Source organism: Drosophila arizonae, chromosome 3, assembly GCF_054131065.1.
Source record: "Drosophila arizonae isolate 15081-1271.41 chromosome 3, UAZ_ARI_1.0, whole genome shotgun sequence".
Lineage (NCBI taxonomy): Eukaryota > Metazoa > Arthropoda > Insecta > Diptera > Drosophilidae > Drosophila > Drosophila arizonae.
The window spans coordinates 23640380-23654321 of record NC_142923.1 but is presented as its reverse complement, the minus strand read 5'-3'; the positions used below and the strand labels follow the sequence as shown (position 1 = coordinate 23654321).

Sequence of the window (13942 nt, the reverse complement as noted above, 5' to 3'; positions counted from 1 at the left end):
TAAAATAGTGATGGAAATATGCAGTTAATTAAAATTGATTTTGGTATAATAATTTAATGTGCTTAAACTGAAATATTTCGGCAAAGTTAGCTGCGACAATTCAACGAGAAAACCGCTCATCACTGTTATTGCCAGTGCTGGAAAATGAACAACGGTTTTACTCTCTTCTTGAATGAATTTTGAATTTTCGCGCTGCCAACTTTCTATGTTCGTGTTGCCAACTACTGCAAATGGCGAGTAGCGCGCTGTTTGAGTTTGTAAGCACTAAGCAGACAAAAAAGTTATTTAAAAAACCTGACCTCAATGCAAACTTGTCATTTATTTCTTAGTTTACGACACGAATATCAGGAATATATTGGAATTACAAAACAAAACAAAAAAACATCCTAACCAATGGAGGTCGAACAATCAACTGCGTCTGAAACCCAAACTGCGGATTCAGCTTCCGTGGAAGAGGAGGAGGAAATACCGGCAATATGTATTATGCCACCACGTCCAGGCACAGCCCCCAAGCACTTCCAGGAGCTGAATATACCGCGCGAGCAATTGACGCCCGTTCACTATCCCATCCAGGAGGCACAGCGTTGGCTCACCTTGATGGGCAAGAATGGCAAGGTCTATCGCTTTCCACTGCCCACAATATTGCCGAAGGTCATCCAGACGCGCTTCGTGCCCAAGGGTGAGATACCCAAGGATGTGGCCGTGGATCGTCGCCGCAGACAATACAGCAAAATCAATCTGATCGAGGAGCTGAAAAAGGCCGGACTCACCGACGATATGCTGCAGCCGACCGAGGAGCAGTATAACTTGATGTCCGAGTTCGCCTTTCCGCACAAGTTTCCACTGAGCTTCTTCGATGACAGCAACTATGACATTAGCTCGCCAGCCGCTTGGTTCGAGCTGGGAGTTGTCGGAGATGTCCACTACCCACTGCCGGCCCGCGCCTATTTGCCCTACAACCGGAGCCTGCGCAGCTGCCGCTGGGTCACGGCAGCCGTAACATTTTACAATGAGAAAACGGACCTCTGGACGCTCATCTCGATGGACGATGAGTGCAGCTACGATGTGCCCAAGCTGCAGTTCATGTTCCTCGCCGAGGATCCGCACAAATATATACAGCGTCTCAAATCGGCGGTGCATGAGCGGCACAAGGGCGAGCAGCTGATGCTGATGGAGCTGATTGTGGACTGTGTGCTCCACGATGATATTGAGTCGACCACTTTCCAGAGCTTCAAGCCCATTGAGGACATCCTGGCCAAGTCCACAGTCTCGGAGCAGTGCAAGCGACGCCTGCGCTCCGAGGTTAACATTGTCTTCGAGCGTCTGATGGCGCTCTATGAGCTGGAGCAGTTCATCATACACATGCCCAAGGAGTTTCCCCAATTCCGGAATATCTCGCTCAAGGAATTCATGCCCACTGCTGCCCCCGTGGACTTTGCCGACCAGGAGCGACGCGAACTGCAGGCGCTGGGCATCAACATCAAGGAGAAGCGCTACGGCTGGCTGAGGGCTAGCCTCTTCTACTGTGCCGGCGGCATCGAGGCCATGAGTGGCGTCGCTGGCGAGTGCCAGCACATCGAGACCCTGACCATATTCGTGTGCAACTTCAATAAGCCAATGGCCCTGGTTGACTTCCTACAGGCGCAGGAGACGCACAGCGACAGTGTATCCACCTTCCTGAAGGTCTACTGGCCCCAGCAGCTGACCACTGCGATCACTGTGGTGCTGCGCGCCCTGGGCAAGGGCTGGCTGGACATCTCGCTGAACAATTGGACGGTGTACCAGATGTGCAAGATCTCGCAGTTCATTTTGCAGGTGAAGTTCCGCATGCAGGAGTCGATGGAGGTGCTGCTGCTCTCCTCACTGATGAACTTCTCGAAGCTCGTTTGTGATCCGTGCCATCAGTTCCTGCATCTGAAGAGCAATTACAAGTGGACCAGTAATTTTATCGATACGGAATTTCCCTATCCAAAGCCCGTCTTTGCCCTGACTATTGGCATTAGTGACGATCGCAAGGTTTTCTACTCCACAAATCCGGATGACTTTCAGCCCTCGTTAATGGACATCTTCCGCCGGGGCCTGGAGAAGACATCGGGTGTGCGCACAATTGAGGCGGAAGTCATGAGCAATCTGAAATTCGCCCACAATCTATACATCCTGACCGTCGAACTGATCGAGGATAAGTTTCTGATTCAGAACGAGCTCATGCACGATTGCTATGCCCACGCCGTGCTGCCTCTGAAGGCCTATGCCCGTCACTACGAGCGATTCATTGACTTCTATCTGCTGAATGTCGTTGATTTCATGAAGGACTATGCATTGGCACGCAAGCCCTCGTCGCAGGTGAAATGGGATATACTGGAGTACAAGCGGCAGAAGGAGGAGGTTCGCGAAATATTGCCATCGTTCATAACCATCGGACCGTTCCACATCAATGTGGACAATATGAAGCAGTTCCTGATCAAGAAGTACATTGACCTGGTGCGGCGCATCTTCGAGTATTATGTGGATCGCATGTACGAGTCGACGGAGAACATCATCGAGCGTTGCCAGGAGGTGTTCCACAAGATCGCCCTGCGACCCGTCAGTATCGAGCATCTGTTCGAGATCCGGGACTTTGCGCTGACCGTGCCCGATCGTGTGGAGCATCTGCGTGCCGATATTCAGGTCCTTTGGCTGGAGTACGATCTGCTCGATAGTTTCTTTTACAATCTGACTGATCATCAGTTTGCCATGAAATGGAACGCGTTTGCGTGGCCCCATCAGATCCTGATGCGTTTGTCCACTCTGAAGGAGGAGCAGAAGCTCGATATTGATGAGTTCCTGCGTCAGCACTACAGCGAGTGCCAGGTGTTTGAGGAGCGTCTCGAATCCCTGAACGACGAAGTGCAAGCCTATTCGCTCTGCTTCAATCCCAATCGAGCGATGGAGACATCGGTCGATATCAAACTGACATCGGCCGTGATCCGGGAACTGGAGAAGCTGGGCCAAACGCTCCAATATCGTCAAGAGCTCTTCGAACTGGAGCCGCTGTCCACAGAGTTTCTGACCAGCATCGTCAGGAGCTTTCAGCCCTATCGAACGCTCTGGTATGCCTGCGCCAACTTTCACAAATTGGAGGATGCCACTCTGGGTAATCCCATTGCGCTGATTGAGCTCGATGAGGTGTGGAACAACTTGATGAATTTGCGCAGAGAACTGGTGCAATCGCTGGACAACTTCAGTGAGAAGCCCGAGATTATGGAGGTGGCGAAGGTGTTCATAGGGAAAATTGACGGTTTCGTGCCCGTCTACCAGAGCGTCAAGGATCTGCGCAACGAGAACTGGATTTATTTGCACTGGATGGAGCTGAGTCACGTGATTGGCAACGAGATCAAATACACTGCGGCCATGAACTATCAGTATCTGATACGCAAGGGTGTGCTCGACTTCCTGCCCGAGCTCCACGAGATCTCCGAGCGTGCCACCAATGAGGCCGAAGAGATCAGGCTGGCCATCGAGGAGGAGGAGAAGCGCAAGCAGGCCGAGCTGAATGCCTTGCTGTTGCGCAAACAGTTGCGCAAGTGCCGCAGGGATATCTGCTAGATGATCGCGTTATCTCAAATAACCAGGATCATAACGTCGTATACTAATCCTAGATGATTGCATTTTATTTATCCTACACATAAATCTTATTCAATCAGCGTTAATTGGGATTGAAATAATTCTAATAGAGGAATACCAAATAGATTATCTTCCTAAGTTCCTATTCCTAAATGAGAAGGTTGGTACGGGGACCGAAACAATCCTCTACTGATTTTCAAAGTGATATATAGATTATTACTTTAGTTATTTACACATACTCCGTACTGAAGCTAAATGTTTTTAATCCATATATAAATATTTATATATTTATATAGATCGAAATCGATTATATAGATCGAAATAGACTTGGATCAAGCTTATCGCTTTCAAATTAATCATATTCCACATTTAATCATAGATTCTTGCAAAAAGCTTTTTATTAATTTTATATTAATATTTGGAATGGATATAGTATATGTATGTATATATATCAGTTTCTAATTCATTACCCTGACTAGCTAAGTTGAAATCTTTGAGCTGGAATCATAAGAATTATAAGAGAGATGAATATCAAGTGGGAATCTAGGGCAATTAAATTATTTGAATTGTTGTGCAGCTTGTTCTGCGCCTTGAAGAACATCACGGAGACAGCTAGAGGCAACTGGATATGTTGCTCGGCCGCATCGAACTCGAGATCGTGTCGCTGGCCGAGCACCAGCCTCGCATGCTGCAGGACACTCTGATGGGGCACTCGTCCGTCGAGCAGCGCCAGCTCGGAGACATAGAATTCATAGCTGACGCTGAGCCACATGTTGCGGCAGCTCAGAGTCTGATGTTGGGCATCGTAAGTGACCTGGATGGGCGTCTGGTGGGGCTGGCCGTCGGCATAGCTGAGCTGCAGCGGCAGCCATTTGTCCAGCTGCGGTCTGCCCAGCTGGGAGACGAACACCAGCTGAGCCACTTGCTCCAGCTGGGTGCAGTTGGGTGGCAGCAGTTGGCGCCAAATGGCCAGCTGCAGCTGCTGGCAGTAGTCCGTGTTATTCTCGTGCCCCGGCACAGGCGAGAGGTGCCTCAGCTGGCACTGCTTGGTCAGGTCAATGCCAAAGCTGACGGCGTGGCGCTGCTCCAAGCTCTGGCTGCAGGGCATCAGCCAGTGCTGATTGACTTGGCTGCTCTCATTCTGGCTCTGATAGTAGTTGAGCAACTCCGGTTTGCTGTTGTTCTCGCTTGGCAGCATGGCCAGGAGCAGGGGTGCTCCAAGCTCGTAGCCAAGTGCGCCTGAGCTGGGCTTGGCATTAAGTTCCTCAACTGACTGGTAGACGAGCGCGTAGGTCAGCCACAGCTCCGCCTTGTCATCCTCCACGTTGGCCTCCCTCAGCAGCAGCTTGGCCTCCACAATGCTTGTATAATTATGCAGCAGCTGCAGCTCAATGCGATCCACCAGCAGCTCCGATTGCGTCTCGTTGCGCTCGAGGCACTGGATCTTGGGCTGCAGCAGCAGCTGCTGGCAAATCGTTATGTTCAGGCCATGCACCTGCTGCTCCTCCAGCTCTCTGGGCCGCGAGAGCAACTGATGGCTGTTGGTCAGATTGAGCAGACTCCAGAGATTCATTTGCAATTGCGTGGCATCGGCGAGGAGGCAGCTGCTCTCCATTGGCTGCAGATACAGCAACGTTTGCTTCAACTGGCAGCTCGTGCTCTCATAGGCCATGGGCAGCTCCCAGTTGGCTAATGATTTGCTCTCGGGCTGCCACAGCTGCAGCGCCTGGCCGAATTTGTAGTGGGACGTCGTTGGTGGCGCCGGCAGCGCTGTCTCAAAGGCATCCAACTGTTCCGGCCATCTATTGTAGTCTTTGGAATCGAAGTTTTGGCTTGGGGTCTGGTTAAAAATAGAAGAATTTCATTATTAGATTATATACAATGAAAAGAAATTATGTTATTATTATTATTAATTAATTAATTATGTAATTATTATTATTATTATTTACTAATATTTTCTATTGTTTCTAGTATGAGTAGTATCTGCAATGTCTATTTTAATAATTCTTAATTTACCCTAATTTCCCATCAGACGATATTTCGAATCTCTTTTCTCTTATTCATGATGGATACTCAGACTTATTTTAATTGTTTGTCAATTAAATAAATAAATATAGATTATTTACTATATATCCAGGAAGGCGCATCGAAAAGACAATACTTTCCAAAGTTTTGAAGCTTCAGTTAAATTACTTTCGAATCGCTCTTAAAATGGACCAAATATTATAAAAATTTTATAAATTGTTAAGTGCTAAATTGTGTTATAATACATATAATGAAGCGAAAAAGTGTTATCAGGCCCGTAGGAGTCGGAAATCTAGGTACTATAGCTAGAACTAGGAATTTATTAAAAAGACTAGTGAGTATTTCATCCAATATTAGCCTAAACCCACTGGTAGTCTATACAAATGGTAATATTTATCATTTAAACTGTAGCCTAAACTTAGTCTATACTAAGTTGGATTACGACGATTGATTTACCTGCATTTTGGCTGGTTTCGCATGGCTGCGAAAGACGCAGAGCCAGCCGTCGCTGATCTGGCACGTGGGCAGTCCATGATTATACTGAAAGTCCTCGAGGCGCGTGTGCTGCTCGGGCAGGCAGCTGAAGACCTGCAGCGACTCCTGCGAGCAGTCGCGATCGCAGCAGCAGTTGACCTCGCACAGATCCTGCCGCAGGTCGCAGGAGCAGTAATAGAAGCTCGTGTCCTTGCGAGGCGAAGCAGATGCTGGAGCTGTGCTGGCATTGAAGCTGTTTGCTGTGGCAGCAACGGCAGGTGTCGTGGGCTGTGTGGGCGCTGCAGTGGTGCGTGGCTTGGACGCCTTTCGTCGGGGCGGAAACGTTTGACTGGGCGTGGTCACAGCGTCTATTAAGGAACTGAAAGTAGTATTCATATCCAAATCGTAATTGTCTATTGCTGTTGTTGTTGCTGCAAATTCTGTTGTAGTCGAAGTTGTTGCTGTTGTTGCTGCAGTTGTTGTTGTTGTTGTTGTTGCTGGTGATGTTAGTGGTGTTGTTGCAGCGGTAGTGTTGTCGCCCCTTGAGACGCCGATTTTGATGCACTGCATCGGAGCTGAGAGCAGGCAAATGCCCAATACGGCGAGAGTTGTTAATATATTCATGTGAAGCATGTTTATTATTTAAATTCCACGCCGTATTCCTCAAATCTGCGAAATATTAAATTGAGTTCCACAATTATTTTGCCAGAGCTGCGCGTTTGCAGTTTGTAGCTGTGAGAGAGAGAAGGGGAGAGAGAGTGGAATGTGAGTAAAAGTAGATGAAGACAACAAATTAGATGTTAATTAAATAATGACACTAGCTGAAAATGAACTGAGAATTATATATATGGGAATATCAACTTAATTTCTATTTATTTAGGAAAGCTTAAATATTAATGAATTTACAAATTTAATATATACGAGAATAAGATTCTTGTTATTTAGAGAATCTGTAATATCCATAAATGCCCATATATAAAGCTAATGTATTTGTATGTGTATATGGGAGTCAAGATAAATAGTAAATTATAAAGCTTTTTTCTAGAATTCCCTCTTCTGCCCAAATCTACTCAAATTAAAGTTCATTAAACTGTAAACGAAAAAGCTCAACACAGCTTAATGTGACCAGCTAATTAATGAACTTCTCAAATAGGATTATTATCTTGGCAGAGCTTTATTTTCTATAAGCTCATCTTATACTTTAAACCACATTGAAGATCTATTTAGTTTTGTGATTCTTGAAGATTGTTTAATTTCGCGCTTACCGCTCTACGCCCGAGTAAAGTAAATCGTTTTTATGCAAAGCAGGACTACCGCCTCCGAATTTCTCCTTAACGCTCTGCCACCAGGTGCTCGGAGCAATCCTCCAGGTGTTTATCTCCAGGCGATGTGGGCCCGGTCTGGCCGGCAGGTGGACAAAGCCGTAGCCGACGGGCCAGCACTGCTGCAGGACGTTGACGGCGTACACTTCCACGAGTAGGCGTGGCCAGCCCTGCAGGGAGGCGGTGCTCAGGTGAATGTCGATGGGCTGAGCGAAGTCGGAGCTGTTCTGCAGGCGATGGCTGGAAACGTGCGTCTGACCCTGCACCTCGCCCTGCACCAAGCGCCAGGTGTTGCCTAGTGCCGTTAAATTACACAGTTAAGAAATATACATGGTACATATACTAATTTTTAATATTATTTCTTTTACCGCTCTGAAAACTCCACTTGCAGTACAAATGTGGCTCGTCGAAGTCAACAGCTTTCAATAGTTGTCCAATTATGTGCACTTCCGCCATCAATTTAGCACCTTTGCCAGCAGTACTTCAATTGAGTATAGTTTTTGAATACAATTTTCATACTTTTGAAACGCGTAACTTTGTATTTTCGAAATACTTTTTTGTTTTGGCAGCTGTCGTTGCCAGAGCAACCGATTGTTGTCATGGAGGCCATTTAATGAAGCTAATAATGCTGTAAGTGTAAATGTAAAACAATTTATGAAATTACACAATAATATTTTTGTTATATTAAACAATTTAAAATGCCAATATTTATTTGAAATTTCTTTTACAAAAGCGCGATTCATTCAATTGGCGCCGATTATATGTGTTATCGTCAAATTGTGGCGGCTGAACGATATGTATTAGAGCTGCCAACGTGGGGAGAAATCTGACGACAGAGCGCGTAATTTGGGGTGAATTTGTGTTAGTTAAACTTTGTTGTGTTTAAAAGACCAAATAAATACAAGTGACATTAACAATAAAATTATTTCGATTTATGAAAATTATAAGAATATGAATTTCTATTCACTATACCCACTATTTTTCAGCAGCAACATGTATTTATACTGGGTCTGCTAACTAACAAAGGTGTGAAAGGCAAATGTCTGAGCGCCTAACTTGTGGTGAATTTAAGTATTTAAATATGAAAAACGTTTGTTTGGTAAAAAAAAAAATGGATATATGTATTTCCTCAAGGTATTCGCTTCCTTCTTCCAAGTAATTCCTCTGAGTTTTTAATGCTTAGCTGTACGATTACATACTTCGCTTCACTTCACTTCACTTCTCTTCAATGCACTGAGCGACTGACCTCAACCAGGCCTGGGCGACTGAGGAAATGCTGCAACTGCACTTACTCAAAGTCGCGCTCAGTCGCCTAATGGAGCTCTCTCTGCTTATATGAGCAGTCTAGCTTCTTTTTACTCGAGTATAAATACCAAATGAATACTGCTGCATACACATAGACAACTTAAGTGATCTGTAGTTCTTCGTCCCTCGCTTTTGTCTGGTAGAGAGACAGACGGAGAGACGGAGAATGTAGGCAAAGATTCAGACAGTATATATGTACATTATATTATAAATTGTATATTTAAATAGGTTTCAGTTAACACTTGTAGAAAGATCACACTTTATTTCGGTCTAATTGTGCAGTTTTATTGACTAAAAATTTATATGAAATAAGTTTGTTGAATATTTGCTACAACAGCGAGAACTGGGCTGGGTCGGACATTATTTGGAGGACAGCCAAGGATCTTCTTTGATCTGGGGCACATTGTATCTGATTTTGACGGGGGCCAATATGTGCATGATCATGTGCTTGCACTCGCTGCTGGCTACCGGATTTTTGGGGAACACCAGCGATTGATTAATGCGCTTCAGCAGAATGTGCACGTTGGAGCCATCGTAGGGCAGGCGGCCAAAGACCATGGCATAGCAGACCACGCCGCAGGCCCAGATATCCGACATGAAAGGATCATAGGCAATGCCTGGGAGATATGAAGAAATATATGGAAATATGAATATATGAATATATGAATATATGAATATATGAATATATGAATATATGAATATATGAAAATATGAATATATGAATATATGAATATATGAATATATGAATAAATGAAAATATGAATATATGAATATATGAATATATGAATATATGAATAAATTGAAATATGAATATATGAATATATGAATATATGAATATATGAATATATGAATATATGAATATATGAATATATGAATATATGAATATATGAATATATGATATATGAATATGAATATATGAATATATGAATCTATGCCTCTCTGCCTCTCTGCCTCTCTGCCTCTCTGCCTCTCTGCCTCTATGAATATATGAATATCTGAATATATGTGTCAATATATGAATATACCCTTTAGAATCTCTGGACTGGCATAGGCATAGCTCCCGCAAAAGGTCTTTGAGAGCACCACCTGGTTTTCGGCTGTGCGCGTATCCTTGCGTGCGAACCCAAAGTCGATCAGCTTCAGATTCCAGTTCTCATCGAGCAGTAGGTTCTCGCACTTGATATCGCGATGCACGACGCCCTTGCTGTGAATGTACTCAACGGCACTGATCAGCTGCTTGAAGAGGGTGCGCGACTGCGGCTCATCCAGGAATTTCTTTTCGCGCACATAGTCCAGCAGAGTGCCGTTCTCTGCCAGCTGCATTATCAAATAGACTCTAGAGGCGGGAATGGGGATAGGAATCGCCAGTCTGTAGTCGAGTCTCACACACTTACCGGTGACTTGTCTCGATGCTTTGGTAGAATGTAATGAGATTCTCATGATGCAGTCCCTTCACAGCCTCAATTTCGCGGGGCAGAAACTTTTGTGTGTATTCTGATGGCGCCTTCACTTTCGATATAATTTTGACGGCCACCCGCTTACCATACTCCTCGGAGAAGCCGATCTTCACTTTGGCATAGTTGCCCGTGCCAATCACTTTGCCCAGGATGATGCCATGCTCCTCGAGGATCGTCTTCTGTGCCTTGACCTTCTCATCTTTTGGCGGCGATGCGGTGGGCTTGGCCTGTTCCGATTTCTCGGTGTCAAATGTGTAGACTTTTTGCTCCGTGCGTCTGCCCGAGGCCTGATCGGTGACTAGATCTTGCGATGAATTTGAGGTAACTGCAATTTACGTATGTGTGTGTGTGCGTATTATATGTAGAGGTTGTGGATGATAAAGTTTTATATAGCCGTCGATACTCACTTGGGTCACCCTTTCTTTTTGGCGCTGTCGCCATTTAAAATGGTCCACGAAAGTACTTGTTCTGTGCCAAACTGCGCCAGGATGTTACCGAGCTCGTCGAGTCCTGTTGCCGTGAAGAAACCAAAGTATCATTGAGAGCTTTACTTGAGCATAGTTGCTATAAAACTACAAAATTGAAAAACCCTGAATTTATTTCTTTTTCATTCAGCTAAACGCTGTGACATTAAATTGATAACATTTTCGATTTTTCAATTTTTCGAATCGAACAACTCAATGTAGCCAAGGTGTTTTTCCCAATATTATAAACGAACAGGTTTTCATTTTGATGACATAAGTATGTGACTATATATTCGGTTATATATTGAATATATGAAATTAGAAAATTAGATTTTATTTAATGGAATCCTTATCAAATATAAAACTCTTCTCTCTATTACTGAAATAATTAGGATTTAGTCTGTATTAAATAACCTATAGAGTTCTCATGGCCATTTTCTTTATAAAGTATGTAATATGGCTGAAATTATGATTGATAATATATCAAAGAACATATCACAACGATTTAAGCAGTATTTGTTGCCTATTTCATACTTATAAAATTGTAATTGATTCATAATAATATATAAATAATATATATTTGTCTTTATTTTCATTGAACATAGTCAATTCAACTAAAAAGAAGGAAATTAGTAGTAATTATTAATTTGCATATGCATAAAATATATATATATATATATATATAATATACGTAAACGTCTGTTTTTCCATAAATTTTGTCGTATGCTTAACTGATTCTAAATAGTTTTTAATAAAAATATCATCAAAATATTATAATTAAATTTTTTTACCAACCAATTGAAGGATAATTTAGTTTTTATATAACATAAAATGATTAAATTATCACATTTTAATTAAAACAAATACTAAACAAAGTTGTTAGGTTTGAATATTATATGCCTAAAGAATTATTTATGTCTTATGTTAGTTGAATTTATTTATTACCCTAAATTAAAATTATTAACTATTAGGTAAAATGTTATTATACTTATTTATATTGTTTTTTATAATTTATTATGATAATTTTTATTATAATATAAAAATATAAAATAAAACAAATACTAATCAGGTATAAGTGTTATTCACATAAAGATGAAATAATATTTTATTTTAATTGAATTAAATAATTATTTTATATACAATATTTAATTTACTTCAAATTGTAAAATTTAATTATAAATTTAGAATATATTTTAATATATTCTTAGTAATAATAATCTGTGTGCTTGTTGTCCCAATTATTTGTATAAAGTAATAAATAAGTAAAATTTCTTTGAATTGCCAAACTTGGTAATAATTGTATGAAAAAAAAAAAAAAAAACAACAACTACCAGAGAACAGCTTCAGTGGGATTCGGACAGAGAAATATGATATATACTATATACGTATATATATGTATGCTTTTATACATATATTTTAAATTGAATTTATATGCTGGAGGCGTTGCGGTTGCCGTGTTTATGCAGTTGCCAGTTGTGTAATAACTCAAGCAAAAATCAAATAAGCCCCAGAACCGAAACCACCTGGCAAAAGGCGATTCAGCACAGTGTGTGTGTGAGTGTATGTGTGTGTGTAAAATGGCCATAACTTTTACTGGGCGGCTCACTTTTTTTTTTTTTTTTTGTGCGCGCCCAGAAAAGCCCCTAGCCATTGGTTACCTACATTTTTACTTAACTTTCGGCGCTGTTTGAGTTTTGCTTTATGAAATTTTCACAATTTTTTTCGGTTTTCTTTTCCATTTTTATTTTCCCTGCATTACTTTTGCTTTTATTGTGCGGCTTGTCGCTGGCACGCCCCCACCGTCCAGTACGCCCATCAGCTTATGTTAAAGTAGCTTAAGGTCATTCGAGCGGTTTGTAAATTTCAATTGAAATGCTCGCAAATACAATCACATACACACGCTCACTCACACACACACGCTCACTCACACCCACATATATTTATTTTTTGGTTTTCGGTTCTCGTTCTTGCTTCACCACTGCGTGCAAGTGAAATTTTATGTTTCATTTAAAATTGAAACGTAGCTGGCAGCAAAACAAAGTCGCCTGCAATTGGCAATGGAATTTAATACACAGACTACTGGCCCCTTGGCCCCTTGGCACCTACAGCCTGCCCGGTCTCCCTCCCTCCATCTCTCCCTCTCTCATTCTCTGCCCCTGTCTCTCTCCCTCTCTACCAGTCGGTGCTGTCCTCGCTTCAGTATTAAATAAAATATTTATAATTTCATAATGAAAAAGAGCAGCCTGCCAAAGATAATGCGAACAGTGGGCTATACTCTATCTTTTCATTTTTTGTATAATGCCCGAGGCGAGGTCAGGTGTTTGGACTTTCTGCTGAAATTTGTTGCATGTTGTTGTAGAAATAATTTGCATGTCAGAGGATTAATGAAGAAAATGTTAGTGTTGATTGGAAGTCGAATTGAGTCAATAAAAAAAATAAAAAATAAATAAATAAATAAAAAACAAAAATAATAATAATTAATAAATAAATACAAATATTAAGTCATATTTAATTTTTTTTTTCTACAGGTTGAAACAAAAAAATGAAAAATTGAATAATAAATGATAATAAAATTTTTGGTCTTTAAATACAATATTATTATTTTTCTATGTATTTATTATTTTTTATTATTTACAATCATTGTTTTTTTATTTTTATTTTATATTTTTATATTATTTATATATGCGTATTTAAATTTTGTTTTTTAGATAATGTACATATGTTTATATTTTATATTATTCTCAATTTTCTGCTAATATCTTACAGATATATTTATATATTTTATATTTATTCATAATTTGATGAATATACATGTATATTTAAAAAGTTTGTATATAATTTTTTATATATATATTTTTTTTATTTTTTTAAGCTGTTAGATTTTCTTTTTTGAATTCATAGAAGAAAATCATTTAAAATAAAATTTTTATAACATGAGTTAAAATAATTCTCCTATTTAATTTGATATATTTTCGAATATTTCAATTTATATTTCTTTTCGTGCTTTTTTAATGAACTGACGAACTAATCACTCTAGTCATTATTAGTTTTTCAATAATCAATTTTATATTCATATGTATCTCACTCCTATAAAGATAACTTGATTTATAGTGTATCTGAAGTGCATTTTCCTGGCATATTCGGTGATTCTTGTTTTGTGGCCAAGTTGCCCGGACATTGCTACCTGTCGCCTTTTTCGCAGCATGCATGTTAATGCTCCGCCATTACGTTCATTTCACAATATCCTTGCACATCCTGTCCAGAGCACTGCAGGCTCAGCTTGGCTTGGCTC

General features: G+C 41.1%; 4 protein-coding genes and 1 long non-coding RNA gene across 5 annotated transcripts in view; 2 read left to right on the top strand and 3 right to left on the bottom strand.

Moving 5' to 3' along the window:
• Positions 1-13942, top strand: part of LOC149269922 (uncharacterized) — a 47711-nt gene that overhangs the window by 6274 nt on the left and 27495 nt on the right. The gene's annotated exons all lie outside the window — the stretch shown is intronic.
• Positions 6-3718, top strand: sac (sterile affecting ciliogenesis). Its single transcript, XM_018003973.2, has 2 exons — positions 6-257; positions 330-3718. The coding sequence occupies exon 2, from the start codon at positions 394-396 to the stop codon at positions 3583-3585; it is 3192 nt and encodes a 1063-aa protein (XP_017859462.1). The 5' UTR covers positions 6-257; positions 330-393; the 3' UTR covers positions 3586-3718.
• On the bottom strand, positions 4032-6735 carry tctn (tectonic). The gene is made up of 2 exons (XM_018003974.2): positions 6085-6735; positions 4032-5443 (listed from the first exon to the last, which is right to left on the bottom strand). The coding sequence occupies exons 1-2, from the start codon at positions 6733-6735 to the stop codon at positions 4079-4081; spliced, it is 2016 nt and encodes a 671-aa protein (XP_017859463.1). The 3' UTR covers positions 4032-4078.
• On the bottom strand, positions 6696-8003 carry B9d2 (B9 domain-containing protein 2). The gene is made up of 3 exons (XM_018003975.2): positions 7793-8003; positions 7368-7719; positions 6696-6834 (listed from the first exon to the last, which is right to left on the bottom strand). The coding sequence occupies exons 1-3, from the start codon at positions 7878-7880 to the stop codon at positions 6741-6743; spliced, it is 534 nt and encodes a 177-aa protein (XP_017859464.1). The 5' UTR covers positions 7881-8003; the 3' UTR covers positions 6696-6740.
• On the bottom strand, positions 8989-10901 carry LOC108609713 (testis-specific serine/threonine-protein kinase 3). Its single transcript, XM_018001437.2, has 4 exons — positions 10594-10901; positions 10124-10511; positions 9755-10065; positions 8989-9346 (listed from the first exon to the last, which is right to left on the bottom strand). Exons 1-4 carry the CDS (start codon positions 10625-10627, stop codon positions 9090-9092), a joined length of 990 nt encoding a protein of 329 aa, XP_017856926.1. The 5' UTR covers positions 10628-10901; the 3' UTR covers positions 8989-9089.

Coding starts and splice junctions, on each gene's coding strand:
- sac (XM_018003973.2), top strand. CDS start 394: ATGGAGGTCGAACAATCAACTGCGTCTGAAACCCAAACTGCGGATTCA.
- B9d2 (XM_018003975.2), bottom strand. CDS start 7,880: ATGGCGGAAGTGCACATAATTGGACAACTATTGAAAGCTGTTGACTTC. Junction 7,720..7,792: donor CAAGTGGAGTTTTCAGAGCG/GTAAAAGAAATA, acceptor TAACGGCACTAG/GCAACACCTGGCGCTTGGTG. Junction 6,835..7,367: donor CTTTACTCGGGCGTAGAGCG/GTAAGCGCGAAA, acceptor TCTCTCTCACAG/CTACAAACTGCAAACGCGCA.
- LOC108609713 (XM_018001437.2), bottom strand. CDS start 10,627: ATGGCGACAGCGCCAAAAAGAAAGGGTGACCCAA. Junction 10,066..10,123: donor AGCATCGAGACAAGTCACCG/GTAAGTGTGTGA, acceptor TCCCGCCTCTAG/AGTCTATTTGATAATGCAGC. Junction 9,347..9,754: donor CAGTCCAGAGATTCTAAAGG/GTATATTCATAT, acceptor CATATCTCCCAG/GCATTGCCTATGATCCTTTC.
- tctn (XM_018003974.2), bottom strand. CDS start 6,735: ATGCTTCACATGAATATATTAACAACTCTCGCCGTATTGGGCATTTGC. Junction 5,444..6,084: donor CGAAACCAGCCAAAATGCAG/GTAAATCAATCG, acceptor ATTTTTAACCAG/ACCCCAAGCCAAAACTTCGA.